Source organism: Bremia lactucae, linkage group LG3 (assembly GCF_004359215.1).
Source record: "Bremia lactucae strain SF5 linkage group LG3, whole genome shotgun sequence".
NCBI lineage: Eukaryota > Oomycota > Peronosporomycetes > Peronosporales > Peronosporaceae > Bremia > Bremia lactucae.
The window spans coordinates 4,190,472-4,208,725 of NC_090612.1; the positions used below are offsets into that span (position 1 = coordinate 4,190,472).

Sequence of the window (18,254 nt, forward strand, 5' to 3'; positions counted from 1 at the left end):
TTGACTCGGTGGACAATAAGCACCGAGTGGATGAAAGCCTGTTCAGGCTGAAGTCCTCCTGTTCCGTTACATATTCCGTTTTTTTTTTGAGATCGCTTACTCAAGCATCTCTAATTCGAGCCGGAACAGGTGGGTCTTCACAGGACCGTCTGTGAGACCGTTTATGAACGCGTGTGTTCATCAATCGGATGATTCACGATACAACGGACCAGGTATCGTGTATGTGGGTGGGCAGAAGAGTGAATGTCACGCTTGCCCCGCTTCAAATACAGGACCTCGGCTTAAGCCCTGAATTCGGCACGTGGCGGCTCATGTTTGTCTGGCCGGGTCTTAAGAGCTTCAAACGACCTAAAAACTAATGAGTGGTGAAGCTTGAGCCCCATGGCCCAAGATTTGGCACGTCCGGCTCGGTTTCATCACATTATCACTGATACGGCGAGCTTCATTGGCGTCGTCTTTTTCGACGAACCATCTTAAAAGTAAGTTGCGTTCAACTGTCTTAAACTTAGTGATTTCTATCTCTAAGCTTTCGAGTCGACGTGAAAGCGTCAGCCCGCTAGCAGCATCTGTCTCAGCAAATGTAACATTTGATCTACCTGTACTCTGAACACCTCCCCGTTTTGAGAGCCTTGCAGATGGAACAAGGCTACTTTCTCTTGGGCCCCGTCAAGTTCGTATTGTATGAATTCGGCTATGGGTGCATGTTGTTCATCTGTGTTCAGAGTGAATAGCATGGCGCCAACGGCTGGCCTGTCTACGACCGAACTCATTAATTCGATCGCTCTCCATTCAAGGTCACTCAAATAAGGAAACTTCTCACGCGTTGCGTGATAGCCTTCTGGGGGGACTTAAAAGCTCCTTTCGTCTTCATCTAACATGTCCATGTTGGATGGAACGCGCGTGGGTCGTTAAACGGACTATGAAGTGCTACTAGGTGTAACGGGGCCCCCTTTGCTTGTACCGTTAGCAGTACTCGACATCCTACACTGATAATAGTGAAGGTGGGGAGGCTCGGTTACTTCACGTACACGACGTGCAGAGGAGGATTACAGGTAGTTGAGGAGTCTTAGCTACCAACAGTTAGTTCTGAGGCTTTGTACTACAGAGAAAGTAAAACTGTAGTAATATAGTAAGCTCCTACGTTACGATATTCTATCTACTTATGCCTTTACTATATTAACAACTATGTATGGCGCCTACTTGCGCACCGCACAATCGTGTCTTTTAACAATGGGGAATTGATTTAAACTTAATTCAACCAATCAACAAAGCTAATGACTTACTGCGTCAATATTGCCGAATTTGGTAATATTGGAACTTTTTGAGTCAAAATTAATAAATACATTGATTTTGTACATCTTTATTTATTTCCTCTCATAGGAAATAAAACTTGTTATTCCTCTAATAAGAATAATATTTATGTAACGGTACACCCCGTTACAGTAAGAACTTAATCGCCAAAGCAGTCTCTCTTGTAACCGTGCTGTCAATAGTATGCTCGATTCTTGAGCCACATGTAACGTGTCAAGCCAGGGTTGCTGCAGCGTGTCCTTTCCGAAGTGACGATCCAAGACACTTGCTTTGACGGCACTAACACCATACAAAAGAAGGTAAAAAAAGAGTGTGGCAAACATCGACTTTGAAGGCGATTAGTACTCTGACGTTCCTGTAATTCAATGGCCAATGAACAATTCCAATAACTAAATTCTGGGTAAGCCTTGGTTCACTGCACATGAGCTAATCATCAATTAGCGTTCGCATCAAGTTTTCTTATATGGATGTGAAATACCACAACATGAAGAGTTTTCATCGGTTATCATTTCCTCTGCCGAGTATTCCAAGAGACCAAAGACATCTCAATACGGCAAAATTTACCGTATTAAATTTTTCGAAGTTTCCGAAACGGAAGTGCCACGTAAGGACAAGCTCTAGTCTTTACTCGATTCCTACAAATATGTATTTCCGAAAATGTAACGTATTCGTTACCTCCGCATCGGTTAGTTGAGTTCGAGATAGACATGCAACTCGGTGCGCAGCCGAGTAATCATCCTCCCTTTCTACTTTCACAAGTTGAACAGTCGCTTTAGAGAAGTTCGTCGATGGGAATCTTTCATGCGGAATGTTAGAGCTTTTGGACTCGCCCTGGATGTCAAACATCCTTGGCATTTCTAAAATAGACCCTTAAACAGGCACGAGGATTCCCGTTCGGAATTGATTCGATCCGGTAACGCAAAATTTTGTTCCGTTGGGTTTAACTTTCGCTCAGTCAATTCCAAGTCGGTCGTCTTTAAAAAATTTTGCCGCGAATCGATAAGTTATTCGATAGGATGGAAGGTATGAGCAATTTCTCAGTCATTGATTTAGCTCAAGGGTACCATCAAATGCGCATCCATCCGGATAGCAAAAAGTTATCTGCGTTTCGTACATCAAATGAAACTAACCAGTGGCGCGTTGCTCCGATGGGCCTTGCTGGCATGCCTTGTATTTGGTCGCGCTTGATGCGAGATCTTTTTGGGAAGTTTCATTGCGTAGTGGTATACTTGGATGACATCTGCGTTTTTTCTGTCTCTTTTGACAAGCATCTGGAACATCTTGCTATCGTGTTCGACGTCTTACGCAAGAAAAACGCTTTGCTCACATCGGCAAGTGCAGCTTTGATGTAACGGGGCACTACGACTTGTGCTGTTTCAGTACAAGTCCACTTCACACTGCTTCAGTTGTGAGTGGTGCCTTACGTTAGGTACACTGTACGTGCAGAGGAAGACTTCTCTTAAGACAACTAGACTTAAGAGGGTAAAATGAAAACTGTATTATATATAATTAAGTTCTTTTGTTTCTATCTATTTAATACTAACTTAATTATATACTAATACAAAACATGTAATAAAGTCTTCTCTCTCTCTCTTTGCGCGCGTCCAGCGGTGACAGGACCGCGGAGAATGTAGATATGACGGCCTATACCTATTTATGGATAAGAATTCTGAATAATACTATATAAAGTAATATCCTCCAAATATTATCTACCTTTTAGATAATATATTAATTAACAACCTTTAAGTGTTAATTTCATGTAACGATACACCCCGTTACATTTGAGGCACACTGTTTCTAGCAAAGGATCGTCCGTTAATGATTCAAAAATGGGATCTGTGTCTAGAAATAGCAAAGTTTTCTTTGTTTAGCTAGTTATTATCGACGCTTTATTGAACAGTTTGCGAATATAATTTTGCCGTTGAGCCATCTTGTTAAGAAGGATACTTCGTGAGTCTGGAATGTGGAGCAAGAAAAGTCTTTCGGGAAGCTAAAGTTTGCCTTACAAGCCGCGCCTTCGCTTGCTTTACCCAACTTTTCACGCCCGTTCCCGTTCGTACAACTGACGCATCTAAGTCGTGCGTTTGCGGCGTTTTATCCCAATTTCATAATGGACATGAACACCCGGTAACATTCTATTCAAAGAAGTTGGGGATCCATGGGCTGCTCATGAACAAGAGCTCTTGCGATCAAAGCTGGGTAAGACAAATGGCGTCATTTTCTTTGTGGTCAGTTTAAATTTTACTCACAACAGCGCCTGTTCATGGCTGCTTCATCACCCTAAAGTCTATCTAAAGCTGGCTCGCTACTTGACCACTTTTTCTCAGTATACATTTACTATACACCACATTGATGGTGCTTAAACGTTGCAGCAGATCAGCTTTTGCGCTAACCTGATGATTCGGTGGTGGCTAATATCCCCTTTCACAAGTGCAATTCGACTTGCTAACAACTAGGTTCACGTTTATGTTGTTCACCCTCGGTGCCAACTCTGCCCGGGGAGGAGACTGAGGGTCTGCAAGTTGTTGCATTAATGACAGCGTCGTATGTCGAGTTGCACCAGAAGTTCGTAAGCTACTTCAACAAGGCTACGCCAGAAATGCTGAGTTCAAAGAAGCATGGAAAAGTTTCGAAACAAGTTTATTGTTTGTCAAGCAAGATGTATTGTTGTTGTTTTTGCGCACATCAAATTAGCTTACCCGCCTTTGTTTGCCATGCACCAACCGTTTGCGAACGAAGGTGACATCGGAATATCATGAGTCGGCAATAGCCGTTTATCCTGGCAATCACAGAACATTCTTGCGAGTTGCTCGGTGGTATTACTGGAAATCGTTGCAGAAGACGTCAAGGAATACGTCAAAACTTGTGAAACATGCGCACGTTGGAGGCATGATAATAAACGAGAATAACGGATTACTTATGCCAATTTCAATTCCGGATGCAGGCTGGCAAGTGTTGTCAATAGACTATACAACAGGGCTTCCGGTTTCCAATGACTTTTAAAGTTATTTTAACTGTTGTCGAAAAGTTGTTGAAATGTATGAAGTACGCAGCCGTGCACGTTAAGGACGATGCGCACACTACAGCAAAAGTATTTTCTTATGCTGTAGTTCGACACCATGTTCTTCCAGAACTTATCATTAGGTCTTCAAGTTATTGAGCGTCTCTTGAATTAAAATCATTTCAACCGCCATCATTACTGGTTCGTACAATGGCATGGCGAAACTATTGAAGAAGCAAGTTAAAGAAAAGAGAACAGCATTCGCCATGACTCCCACTGAAAGGATCTCGTCGCCAACTTCAATCAGCGTCAAAAGAGATAAAATCGAAGAGGATGTCAGGACCATTAATTTAGCTGAACCTTTGCCCAATCATTTCGTTTGAACATTTTAATCAATTACGTTGGTTAATGCTTTTACACCATTCATTTTTTTAATATGGATAGTTACTAGTACTTTACACCAACTAAAGTATTAGTTGGATTTTTTATAATTCCGTCCTAATTTACCCTCAGTCTTCACAGATTCGACATTGAATCCTGGATCTCTTGAAAACTTAGTTATTTTTGGTTCCTAATTTTCGCGTGCGCTCCGTATAATCCTTAAGTGTGCTTCTTCTATTTGCTGCAATTAATTCATTACAATATTAAGCTTGACGGGACCATCCCCTTCAGTACAAATATAATAGAAGACGAGGGTCATTAAAGTCCAAGCCCAATAGAATAGATTCACAGTTCCCGTCGTAATTGTGATGATGTTTGCAATTACAAAATGACATACTTACAAAGGTCTACTTGATACCGCGTTTAAATGGTCCATTCACTTCCTTCATTAGCTTCGTCTTCGGGTGTGATAAAAGGCGAATGGATCGACTTAATCATGACTTCTCCACAAAAAATGCATTCGGATGCAATGATCTCATCTAGCTTCTGTTGCACCATCTCACGCTCCTGGGCAATGGACTGCTCCTTCGCAGCATTTTTGGCTTTTGCCGTGGCTGCCACACTAGCTCCGTCAATACCGGGAGTCATTACTTCCTTTTCACTTGATGACAAGTTTAGAAACGGAAAGGTTGACAACGGGCGGTGAAAAAAGTTTGTGCGTGTAGGCATCTCTGTGGATAGCTCAGTGAGCTTCTGAATTAGCTGCTTCACGGTCTGGCGCTGAAAACTGTTCAAATGTTTTTGCATTTCCTGACGCAATGCTCCCGCGTGGAAGGCATGCGAGCACGGAAAGACGTAAAACTCTTTGCCCAAGATATTTTGACCCGTGAGCTCGCAGCGCTGGTTACCGGACACAACAGCGCAACGTTTTCGCAGTTTTTGCATGTCCGTTCGAATAAGTTCGGCCGACTGTGTGTAATCTTGCATCTCTTCTTTCAGTTGCTCTATACGGTCATTGTAGATCTCCAAGGACTCGCAGATTTCTTTTTTAAATTCATTAATGAGTACAAAATCCGGGAAAAATGGCAAAATATCCTCGATCTTTAATAAATCGCTTTCTTTCAAGATGTTCATGGCATCTTTGATCTCTCCACCGGCATCAATCGTGTGCTTGGCAATCAACGTCCACAATTTCTTGCGCGTTTCATCATCTTCGGGCATACTAGCCATTTCTTTGGCAATTTTCACATCAACTTGCAAAGCCTTTTCAACAGCATCCTGGAAAAGCCCCATGGCGGAGTAAATGTAGATACAAGCGCGATTCTTTTCGTTCTGCGTACAGAGACGCAGAGCAAAGGCAATGTCAAAGAGGTGCTTGCCATTGTGTGTCTTACGCAAGAAGCTAATGAGCAGACGCTCGTCAGGGTGCTTTGCCAATAAGAATAGCAAATAATTGTGGATAGTGGGGTCGCGATTGCCTTGTTTGATGGCAAACTTGAGAAAGCGAATGGCCATGTCCAACACCGAACGAGTTTTAGAGGAGTTGGTCGTCTGGTCACCCCCCGTGCTACTCTTCTGATGCACATGACGTACAATGGACGGGATGAGACGGGTGGGATTTAAAGAAGCAGCTTCTAGCCAAGCCTCGTAGACTTCCTTTGGCTTGTGAATGATCAGTTCAGGAGAATACTTGTACCAGAGCTCTTCCACTTTAGACGTCTCAACGCTGCGTAGCAATTCAATTGCCGCTCCATACTCGCCGCGGTCGACATGGTAAGTGATCACCTTTTCATAATCTTCAATCAAAGTCGCATAAAACACAAGTTCATCAGGTCGACCATGACTAGAAATCAAATTAAACGTCGTTGCTGGGTCGAGATGACTCTTTTGATCCTGTAAAAACTGCTTGAATTCAAACAGCAAATTTGCATGAGCGTCTACATCCTGCGCACTTCCTTTTAACACATTAAACTTGTCCAAGAAAAGTTCGACAATCCAGGAACACAAGACAGTCTTTTGTGTTTTCTCGTCAAGTCCCAAACTTTTGAGTTTCTGAAGTAAAAAGAGCAGCAAGGAATCCCGTGTTTCTTTTTCAAGAAACTTCAGCGCCACTTCTTCAAATGAACGGGTCGTTTTCGCATAAAGAACCGCAGCACGGTCATACGCTCCTTTCTCAAATAGTTTGTCTGCTTGCGCCGTCAAGACACGCTGACGCTCCCATCCATTGCGACAGACGCCTAAGGCTTGTTCAAAGTCCCGATCGTCTCCATTTCCCATCACGGCCTTGCTCAGCAATAATTTCCACACATTACGGTCTTCCTCAGTCACCACAACTTCCAAAATTCGACGATCAGAGTAAATCCACACAGTATGAAACGTCTCATCCACTACAACACGGCGCACTGTACCAACGCGCGAGTCAAACGCTTCTTCCATCACAACCACACTGCTTAGCTTGGAAACGACTTGCATTTGACGAGGATACAATAGAACCACGTGATATGGCGTGACAGCCATAGATATCGGAGGGGTCCATGCTTTTTTACTGCTTGTCGCCTTTTCCGGCTTTCCTGGGTACATCAGTAATCCAGTACTAGACGTCACATTCTCCATCGTACTCGATAGACCAAATACAAAATCCCCATGATAAACGCCTTCTCCTGTAAGGATCCCAAAGCCTTTTGCTCGTTCACGCTCTTGCTTGGAGAAGAACCACAACTCTGCCAATGGAATATCGCCTGGAAGCTCTTGGAATCGTAGCTTTTCTGGACTCGTGTACTCCTTAAACATGGTTTTCAATCCCCCTGGACCCCCACCAATGAATTGAAACATACGTGTTGGTCTTTTCCCGGACGCCGATGTGGTGAGCATGACATAATACCGCAAGTCACCCGATGGTAGCGTCCAGTGCTCAAAGCCAATACCAGCAATCGGTCCTTGGTTCGAAATCTGATACACTTTCGTAAACGATTTCTCCTTGCCACCGTCAAATTCGGCTTCATAGACCGCACCCGAGTCCGTGCCAATGAGAATTGCCTCAGACGCTTCAGGTGATCCAGATTGACGGTCCCAGGCGACACTGGTGAATTGCATTGCCTGTGCTTTAATAATTTTCTTCGGACGTGTGGACGATGTCGGGAGGTAGAAATTCGAGCCATTTTCCATTGACACAAGCACGTGGGCACCCGTCGGGTCAATGAATACATTCGACATCGCAACGCGAGGCTCAATCATAATCTCCTCGATCGTTCCAGAGCTGTCAGTGGCTTCAGTCGTGCAGCGTAAAAGCATTCCCTCCTGGGATCCCATCGCAAAGATCCCATTGCCCACGCCCATGCAGCAAAGTGTAAAGCCTTTACGACGCGATACTTTCAATCCATGCTCCCGTAGCTCAAACATGGGCTTTTCTTCCTCCTTGTGCTTTGCTTTTGCTTCGTCCCCGACGGTCTCAAAGTCAAAGTCGTCATTGCTGCTGCGGTCGCCACCATGCGTGTCAGCCGCGGCACCATACGGAGAATCGTACATGCCTCCACCTCCATGTCCCCGGGGTTCGCCTATTGTCTCCTCCTCCTTCTTCCAATCGGCAAAAAGATCCGCCGACATGTTTCAATTCCAGTCCGGAATGCGGAATGCGGAATTTCTTCCTCAACGGAACCCTTTGAGGTTTCACTTTACTGACAGGGTACGCTTTTACGATTTGGAAAACATGGCTTACGCAGACGCTGCCAAGTACATTTCTGGCGCCCAAGCTTTGCTGACGCAGCTTAAGCTTCAGGATGCCGATGTGCCGGACGAAATTGTACGCGTGCAAGAATTAGTAGAGTGCCTCGATAATAATGCACAAAAGATTGCGGCTGCCCTCGTGACGAATCGTCGACGAGGTGCAAGTGTCACTGGCGCTGACACGACGGCGCAGCTGTTGAAGGAGCAAAAGATATATATCGCTAAGGTGCATATTTAAACGGCGTCGATCTCCAATGCAAATCATAGCCATAGAACTGGTTGCTACTTATTACCAAGGACCATGACGTCTTACACTCTTGTTCGATTGCTCTTGTGTAGATCGCCGACTTATATGAGCAATTGAGTGCTAAGCCAGACCTGATGAAGGAATCGGCAACATCATACGAAGGACAAACAATAAATAACAATACAAGCAATACAATGCAGTAATAAATTGTCTCTTCCATAAAGAAATATTGCTAAAAGACATCATTCAAGGCCTTCTCAAATGTCGCCAATGCAAGCGAGCACTCGTCTTCCGAGACTGTAAGAGGAGGTATAAAACGTAGCGTCTCGTAAATGCTCGTCGTCAAAAGCATCATCCCGTGGTTCAGGCAAGCTGCCGAAATTTTAGTAGCTGTCCCCTTTGAAGCCTTGGCCGGATCAAACTCGAGCCCAATCATCAATCCTAGACCACGCACGTCCAAGATTGGATACTTCCCCGACGCCTTCAGTTTATGAAGACCCGCCTGCAACTGCTTACCCCGAGCACGCGTGTTCTCCAATAAATTTTCTTCAGCAATGACTTCTAGTGTGGCAATCGCAGCAGCACACGAGACGGTATTACCAGCATAAGTTCCACCCATTGAACCAGGAGGCTGTGTGTCCGTCAATTCTTTGCGGCTGGCAATCCCACTAATCGGGTAGCCATCCGCAATTCCTTTGGCAAACGTCATTATATCCGGCTGCGTATCAAAGTGGCTATCAATCGCAAAGTACTCGCCAGTGCGCCCAACGCCAGATTGCACTTCATCTGCGATCAATAAAATATTATTGTCGGATGCAATTTGGCGTAACCCTTTCATAAATGTTTTCGGGGGTACAACGTAACCGCCCTCGCCTAATACTGACTCAATAATAATCGCGGCCGTGTCGCGTGGGGCCGACTGCTGCAGCAGTGCGACCTGTAGCTGTTCCAGACACCACTCTGCGTGCTTCTCCTCGTCATAAATGGGTCCGTGAAGCGCGTACGGGTAGGGTACGACGGTTACACCGGGCATGAATGGGCCAAAGCCAGCGCTATAGACCGTCTTGCTCGTTGTAAGGCTCATGGTGCCCATTGTACGGCCGTGGTACCCACCTTGAAACACAATAATGCGTTGCTTCCCTGTCGCCTGGCGTGCGAGCTTCACAGCATTCTCGACAGCTTCCGCACCGCTGCACGCAAAAAAAAGGGAGTCTAAACTCGTTGGCAGCACAGGCAGTAGCTTGTCCGTTAGATCCAACAAAGGCTGGTGGTACCCGATATTCATCTGCGCATGCACAAGCAATGCAGCTTGCTTCTGTACAGCCGCCACGACTTTGGGGTGCGAGTGACCGACGCTAGTCACGCCAATACCGCTCGTAAAGTCCAGTAGTTTGCGATTGTCAGACGTCCAGATCCAAGAGCCTTTGCCTTGGGACATGATCATGTCAGACATGCGGCCAATGCCCTTCGTAAGGTGTTGCTTGCCCATGGATAGTGGCAAAGCAAAAATGGACTCGCTAGACCCTTCAGCATCACGATATTCACATCAAGTCAATATGCGTCCATGCCAATCGTTACCTGCGAGCGTACGTAACGACAGAGGAAGGCACAATTTCGTTGAATAAATCTAAAAACCGCTCAGAATGTATTTGCAGAATATTCCTCTGGTCACTTATCTTTTTTGGTTTTAATTAAGCATTTGTTGGCAAATATCACGTATCAGACGTAATTTAGTACTTCAATTTGCTTCGTTAAAAGGCATTCAGGGTCCTAATCAAGTTTGCCACACTTCAAGTGCTGCCAAACTTCTTAACCAAGAAAACGCGACATTACAATTCGTAGACTTGGCAACTGATATTCTATTGTGCTTGTCGCAACTTGCTCAGCGAAATGAATAAACCCATCTTCATACCTATTTTTAAACACACAAAATCCACTAAGTATTAAGAATTTCTTGTGCACCTGTTCTAGTTGTTGTGAGGTCCACTCCTCGCAGTTTATTCTTATAATTCTTAAGGTTATTAATTTGAAATTGTAAAATGACTAATCTTCGAAAGAAGTTTTCAGAATTCCACACTCAAGCAGTCAACCAGGACTTTTTACCAGACATATTGTGAGAAATTAAGTGCTGTACGAGGTAGAAACCATTTTTAAATATAGTTCAAATATTCGTTCTCAACACCTTTTACTTCCTCATCATTTGTGTACTTGCTATGATGCAGAATCTACGGATGCGTTTTCCTGGGCGTTAGATGAGTTTCTCAATGAGCGCCAAAATTTATTAAATGCCCATCGATCATTTGTTGACAAATTTGCCATTTTATTGCTCGATCTTCACTATAATGGTTCGTAGACTTGGCGAAATTAATTAAGTGGAGGGGAAGTTAAGTCAACGCAGACAGTGCATAGTGGTGCTATCATTGATGCCGCTAATGAGGAAATTTGGTGAATGTTCTTACAAAGTCATTTTCAGCAACTTTGAGACTTTGAGGCAAAACGTAGTGGAGACTTAGGTGAATATGTAGTTGGCGACGTTTCAGCTGTCTACAGTCAATCTTAAATTTAAATTCTGCACCAAGTCTTTATAAAATGCAACTTACCCGATAATCGTTACGGCCGAAATTTGTGTACATACGGCCGAAATTTGTGTATAAATTTTCGAAAACAAATTCGCATCATAACATTATTAAGCAGCTATGTTCGAAAGCGATATGTGACAAACGCATGTGAGCTGCCACAACAGAAGCAATCGTGATGATTAAACCCGTGCGAGTGCTCAGCGAGCGCATCATGAGCCGCGGCTTTGAGCCAACTGTCACCCGTCTCATGGAGAACGTATGTAAACGACCAAGCGTCACTATATCATGAGCGAGGGCACTAATTTTGCAATCATGCGTTGCTGTACTATAGGTGCAAAAGGTGGTGCGCGCGCAGCCCGGCCTGATGTCGCTCGAGACATTGAGCGACATGAACGATCATCACAAATATGTAGTGCTTTCGGAGGTAAGAGTTACGTAAAGCGTAGTGTGTGTGCTTATTGCTGATGCGGTTTCGGGACGTTTGCTGCAGTGGCGGTCGCTCAAGGACTACCAGGCGTGGACTTCGAGTGAAGCGTACAAGCTTTGCACAGACCAAGTCAATGAGGTGCTGGACGTACCAGGCAAGCGAACAACCATTTACAAGCAACCGAAAGAGGACATTTTTCTCTTTTAGCTATGATTTATTGTGCTGTCAGCCGGCAATTGGCGAATGCAATGCTCAAAGGAAGATGCTTAGCGATCTCAGCTATCCAGCAAGACGATACAACTTTGCATGCACGGTGTAGACTACTGCACTTTACATAGCTTCACATAAAGAGCAAGAGGTGCTTGCCGTTAAGTACATAGAGTCACGTTCGTCGTTTTTTAATAAAGCCGATTCTTTTGCACACTAAATTTCAGCCAATCGAATTCATTAAAATGATCTTGATTGCTGAGCTTCGCAAAGGAACCTTAATTTATTAAAATTTGAAGTTTCGGCTCTTAGCCTTGTAAAAGACAACTTGGCCTGCTCGTGTCGTTCATTCTAAATACCCATAGCCAGTTTAGACTTGACTTTGGAATTGTTCACCAAAATACCAATAATACTCTGTGAAGTATCAATACTAGCCAACTCTAGCTGAATTTTTGCTCAAGGCGTCATCAGCATATTCAACTTTAGCAGTATGCTCTTTTTAAGACTTCTTAGAAAAATGTGATAGACGAAAAAGCTTAAAAATAAATTATGCTTTTCCGAAAAATATTTCGGGCTTTAAATTTTCCAATTTCATCAGCATCGCAAAATTCAATAATTGAATTAGCTAAAAAATCGCTTTGTCGATCCAGCAAATAAAGTTTATCGGTAAACTCTGCTGAATCGCAGATATGCTTCAACAATGCCTCGTAGAATCCATATTTATTAAGTAACACGACAGGCAAGTGTTGGAATCGGAGGTTACACTAGTGCAAACGCAGTTTCAATCGCGGTTCGGCCGACCCTCGTAGGATCTTAGGATGGGAAGCACTGAATTGCACGGGTGGTTATAAGGAAGGATGCGTGTAACTTCTTAATTTACAACGGCATCCTCACACAACTAAAAGATTATCAGCCCAACAGTTCACACAGTCGCCGGGAGCGAAGCTCCAGACACTCCGAAAGCCATGGTCGACCAGGAACAGGACGACGGCCAGTACGGAGGTATAGATGAAGTCAAGAAGCCGGCTAAGCGGGTGGGCACGCAGGACAAACTCCTTGATCTCCTCACGGGCCCTAAAGAACGCATGGAGCGCCTGGAGGCGTCGCAGCAGCGACAAGAGGAGAAGGAGCGTTTCACGGGACGTGAATCAAGCGTGTTTGAGTCAGCCTTGGGACTCGGGAGTTCTATGGATCGGATGACGTTGGACCAGACGCCTACACCACGGCTACAGCAGCCAATTTGACCGGCTTCATATTTCGGCGTGAGGCAACGTGAGCACGGGTTCGGAAATGCTGCGATTAATGTCGAAATAGCCCAAGCACCTCAGCCGGAGCTGCCGCAGCACTACGTGCCACATCCTGTCTATCAACAGCCTGTCAGGGCACCCACTATGCTTCAGGGCACTCAGGCACCTGTAAACAACTTTCCACGTGTTCCAGATACGCATCAGCGTAAGCTCAAAATACACCATTTCGATGGCAAAGAGCTCTACCAGGGACTTGGCAGCGGTTTTTTACTGTGGGTAAAGAAGTTTGAACGGCAAATCCAGTTCGCGGAACGTGTGTGCGGATTTTAATGGACAGAGGAACTGAAGGTGGATATCCTCGGACACCATCTCGCCGGAATGGCGGAGAGATACTACAATCAACAAGTTGAGGCCTAATGGTTGGAGGAGCCTACACTAGAGCACGCTATGCAGTGCTTGCTGCATACCTTCGCAACCAAGATTTTTTACTCCTACGCAAAGCATGAAGATGTTCACGGTCCCGAAGGGCGTGAAACGTAGTTGGACGGAGCACTACCTATACTTGGTAGCGGTCAGCGAAGCGTGTGGTGGCGCGGATAATCTGGTGCTCGTCAACATTGTACTCTACGTAGATCCAGCAATGCGTGTATCGATGTTATCGCGGCTTAATTTTAGACGCACGGATTACTTGCGCCAAGCGGTAGAACTGGCGCATTTCGCCTAGTCAACGGAGATCGAGCATTGCGGGAAACAACTCGGGCGTGACGTTCACGAAGGAAAGGTGGACACGCGAAAGTGCTTTAGATGTGGCCAACAAGGGCATCTAAAAGCGGCGTGCAAGGGAAAGAAAAAAGAAAGGAGCTAGGGTGGTGATGCGGATGTTGTACTCACTGTAGGCGATGAAGCAGCAGAAAAGGGAGTGTGGATCTTGGATACGGGGTCCAGTCGTCATCTGGTAAACGATGAGCAGCTGCTGGAAAGTCCGGAGGACTTTGAAAGTCAGTGCGTGGCCGCGGACGGCGGAGCACTGCGAGTGACCAAACGTGGCAGCGTGCCGCTGGAAACTACGGTTTTAGGAAAAAGGATAAAAAGGGCGACTGCTGGACGTGCAGTACGCAGAGAAATTGGAGAGGATCATTATCTCTTATGGCAATTTGAAAAAAGGGGTTTAAGATTAAGTATATAGGCTTGCACCGCGTAATTGCACCTATGGCTGGAGGACCCGCAGTTTTTGAGGTGGACAGTCACAACAATGTACTGATGATTCGTGCAGACGGCCAAAAGAATCCGAGATACGCGAGGAACGTGCTGATGTCGGTGCTGGCGGAAGACCAGGACGATGTCGGATCAGACGTACAGACAGGCACTTTCATCGTCGATTAGGGCAACTGAACCACGACACCATACTCAAGATGACTAAGGACCCGACATCTCGGATTTCTCTAACTGATGAGAAGCGTGCTAATTGTCTGGCCTGTGCTCAGGGCAAGCAGACAAGAAAAAGCAAGCTCAGAAAGATAGTGGCAAAAATTCGCCTATAGACGTCATCGTGGGCGTAATCTGCTCGGATCTGAAAGGTCCCATGACTCCGCGCGATAGACTGGGATATCGGTACATGATCAACTTCATCGATCATTGCACAAACTACTGCAGAGTCTTCTTGGCGAAGACTAAAGACGCGGCGGCACAAAACTTCAAGCACTTTATGGCTTTCTTTGATAGGTGTTTTAATGTCCGTATTCACGTGCTGCGCATGGACGGCGGAGAGGAATACCAGACACTTGACTTGTTTTGTAAGGATACCGGTATCGCAAGGTAAATAATTAAACCGAGAAATCAAGTAAGCAACGGTAAGGCTGAGAGAATGCACCGTGCTGTAATGAACATGGTACGCAGCATGCTGTTTGCGTGTGTTCTGCCATTGAGTTTCTGGGGGGACGCTGCTGAGTACGCGGCCTATATTCTGAACAGGAGTCCAAGTAAAGGTAACCCGGGAGGTAACAAACGGCTGCATATGCTCACGAAAAACACCCCGATTTGGGTGACATTCTGGTCTTTGGATCACCGTGAACTGTGCACAGAGACACAAAAAAAAACAAGTCCTTAGGCGAGCGCGGTAAGCCCGCAGTAATGATTGGTCGGAGCGACAAGATGAAGGGATACAGAGTATACATCCCGAAAAAAAAGTAATAGTCGTTACACAGCATGTCAGGAACGTGGAGACTCTCACGAACGTGCAGAATGAGCAGTTGAAGCGCGTACACCTCGAAGACTCGGAGGAGGCGGAATATGATGCCGAAGGCGCGGCTGCCGGCGGTGAAACGACGACTCGAAAGAAGAAACCCAAAAAGAAGAGCAGCTGGACGCGAGAAAGACATCAGACGAGCGGATTAAAGGATAAGTGGACCGTGGCGATGCTCGACGAGCTGACGGCACTAAAAGAGAATGGAATATGGAAATTAGTGACCCCACCGATTGGGAGTCACGTACTGCATACAAAGTGGGTGTTCAAGACTAAAACGGATGCCGACGGAGCCATTGAACGTTACAAGGCCAGGCTCGTGGCCTGTGGTAACGAGCAGTTGTTTGGCGTAGATTACAGTCTGACTTTCGCAGCAGTGATGGGATTGAGCACCGTAAAGGTGGTCTTAGTACTCGCGAGGCAATGACGCATGCCCGCGAGACACGGCGATATTCCTAGTGCCTACGTGAAGGCAGAGAAGGAAAAAGCACTTGGAAATTTAACTGGCGATCCCGAAGGGAATGGTAATTCCAAAAGGTGTGCTGACTGCACTTGGCGTAGACAGTTGCACTCAACTGACACTCAGATTGAAAAAAAAATCACTATATGGCTTAAAGCAAGCGGGCAGGCTATGGAGCCAATTGCTGCACACTAAGCTCGTTGAAATTGGCTTTACGCGCTGCGTAACGGATATGTGTCTATACTACAAGCGACAAGGAGGCGAGATGACTGTTGTAGGCGTCTATGTCGACGACCTTTTGGTCACTGCGTCTAATGGCGGCTTAATGGAAGCAATTTCAAAAAATGAGTGTTTTGTCCATCAAGGACCTAGGCAAAGTACGGAAATTCTTGGGAATGCGTGTGACACACACGCTAGATCAGCAGGCTGCTATCGAGGAGCTTCTGGAATAGTACGGTCCCGAGAGTGCTAATGGCGCGAGAACCTCAATTGGGGAAGATAGCAACGAAGTAGAGCCTCAGATTACGCAACTATTGCAAAATACGGGAACTCGTGGAGAACCTACGATACGAATTTTTCAGTCACTTGTGGGGAGTTTGCTTTAATCTGCCAGGTGCCCGACACACTCATCAGCCATCGGCGAAGCGAATAGCGAGGTATTTGAAGGCCACTAAGGGCCTCAAGCTTGATATAAGTATCAAGGAAACTAAGAAGAGCCAGGCCAGAATTGAAAGTTGGAGTGATGCGGACTTCGCGGCAAACAGAAGAGATAGGGAAGTCTGGCACCGGCGGAGTTATCGCGATGGACGGGGCGATTATCCAGTGGAGGTGCAAGAGACAGACTGGAGTCGCGCTTTCTACAATGGAAACAGAATTTACTTCAGCTTCACACGTCGGTCGAGAGCTACTCGGACTGCGAGCTTTTGCGAAAGCTGCAATTCGAGGTAGCGGAGCCTATGCCATTGTTCATGGAAAACCAAGCTGCCATAAGGCTGCTGGAGTCAAAGGATAGCATGGTGAGCGCTAACCATGGTGACATTCGTGTCAAACTCATCTGCGATTTTGCGAGAAAGGGCATATTAGGCCCGAGTACCTGGAATCACGCCTGATGATGGCATACCTTCTTACGAAGGTAACGCCGGCGCCCAGGATGGCCGAGCTGCGCGAAATTTTCAAGACATTAAAAGGCTTACTAGACCGAAATTTTCAAGACATTAAAAGGCTTAAACGACCGAGGAGGAGTGTTGGAATTGGGTGTTACACATGTGTAACCGCAGTTTAAATCGCGGTTCGGCCGACCCTCTTAGGATCTTAGGATGGGAAGCGCTGAATTGCACGGGTGGTTATAAGGAAGGACATGTAAGTAGTTAGCTGGAGAACCACTCATTTCTTAATACACAACGGCATTCTCACACAACTAAAAGCAAGCTCCGAATTGTCTGTAGACGAAATCTTTGCTCATAGTTGGCACCAAGGATAACAAGCGCAAGTAATTTTTACCGTTTCTCACTCCATGCGAAAATCATCTAAAGCATTTGAAAAAGGAAAAGACATGGTCATTTCTTTGCCACCTGAGAAATCGCTTTTGCTAGTCTCGCGAAGAGGTCTGCAGGACAGCTCCCCAAACCCTCTAAAATGATACGTCAAGTGTAACGGGCTAAAATTGCCCTAATGTTACGCAGTCCCCGTTAAGTACACTTGGTGTACTTTAGGGGATGGTTGATTACTAAATAATAGTAATTAGACCCAGCACTCGGGTGTGTTGCACATTTGTGACCAACCCTTGTGTATGTGATGCACATGGGTGCATTCACTTAGGAGGGATGACGCCCATCGTCATCCGTGATGACGGCTAGCGTCATCCGTTACGCGAGGTATCTAGAAAGATACGCTCGCATTACATATTAAATGTTATCTATGAAGACGACATTTTAATCGGTAAAATAGGTATTCATATTTAATTCTATTAAATATAAAAAGAAGATATAAATCGGTCTGAAAACTACTTCCTACTTGGTAAGTGCGCACGAGGAGCCGGATTACCGCTCCCGTGACGACACTTAACCAGAGTACTTAGTGCGTTGGGTGAGGTCGCTAACGCGTACACCACGACTACCTCACTGCACGTAAGAGAAGCAGGTTAAACTGCTACCTCGCTGTGATAGGGTGTGTGTCTAAGTAGAGCGTGGCCGCATTATGACGTGCCCGCCTACACTTGGTAGCACTTGAAATCCTTCCCACGACCCGAATCTCTGCGTGTGTACGTGAGGATGAGCCACAATGTTGATTGGGCTCATTTTACCCACCGTTTCGAACATCATCGGGAGGTGGTAGGGCTTATGACGCAGGGTTGGTCAGGCTCCTGGGTAGTCCTCCTGAGCAACATGTTGCTCAGTTGGAGCAGTTTGAGGCATTCGTGCTCGGACAGC

The 18,254-nt window shown here is 45.7% G+C and overlaps 4 protein-coding genes across 4 annotated transcripts; 2 read left to right on the forward strand and 2 right to left on the reverse strand.

The window, feature by feature from the left end:
• Positions 1-5,116: 5,116 nt before the first annotated feature.
• On the reverse strand, positions 5,117-8,296 carry CCR75_004272 (uncharacterized protein; the record flags this gene model as incomplete). Its single annotated transcript, XM_067962358.1, has 1 exon — positions 5,117-8,296. The coding sequence occupies one exon, from the start codon at positions 8,294-8,296 to the stop codon at positions 5,117-5,119; it is 3,180 nt and encodes a 1,059-aa protein (XP_067817567.1).
• Positions 7,890-10,386, forward strand: CCR75_004273 (uncharacterized protein; the record flags this gene model as incomplete). Its single annotated transcript, XM_067962359.1, has 2 exons — positions 7,890-8,642; positions 8,756-10,386. 2 exons carry the CDS (start codon positions 7,890-7,892, stop codon positions 8,864-8,866), a joined length of 864 nt encoding a protein of 287 aa, XP_067817568.1. The 3' UTR covers positions 8,867-10,386.
• On the reverse strand, positions 8,896-10,152 carry CCR75_004274 (uncharacterized protein; the record flags this gene model as incomplete). The annotated part of the gene is made up of 1 exon (XM_067962360.1): positions 8,896-10,152. One exon carries the CDS (start codon positions 10,150-10,152, stop codon positions 8,896-8,898), a length of 1,257 nt encoding a protein of 418 aa, XP_067817563.1.
• Positions 10,387-11,371: 985 nt separating the features above from the next.
• CCR75_004275 (uncharacterized protein) lies at positions 11,372-12,097 on the forward strand. Its single transcript, XM_067962361.1, has 3 exons — positions 11,372-11,498; positions 11,574-11,666; positions 11,733-12,097. Exons 1-3 carry the CDS (start codon positions 11,418-11,420, stop codon positions 11,874-11,876), a joined length of 318 nt encoding a protein of 105 aa, XP_067817564.1. The 5' UTR covers positions 11,372-11,417; the 3' UTR covers positions 11,877-12,097.
• The last annotated feature ends 6,157 nt before the right edge of the window (positions 12,098-18,254 follow it).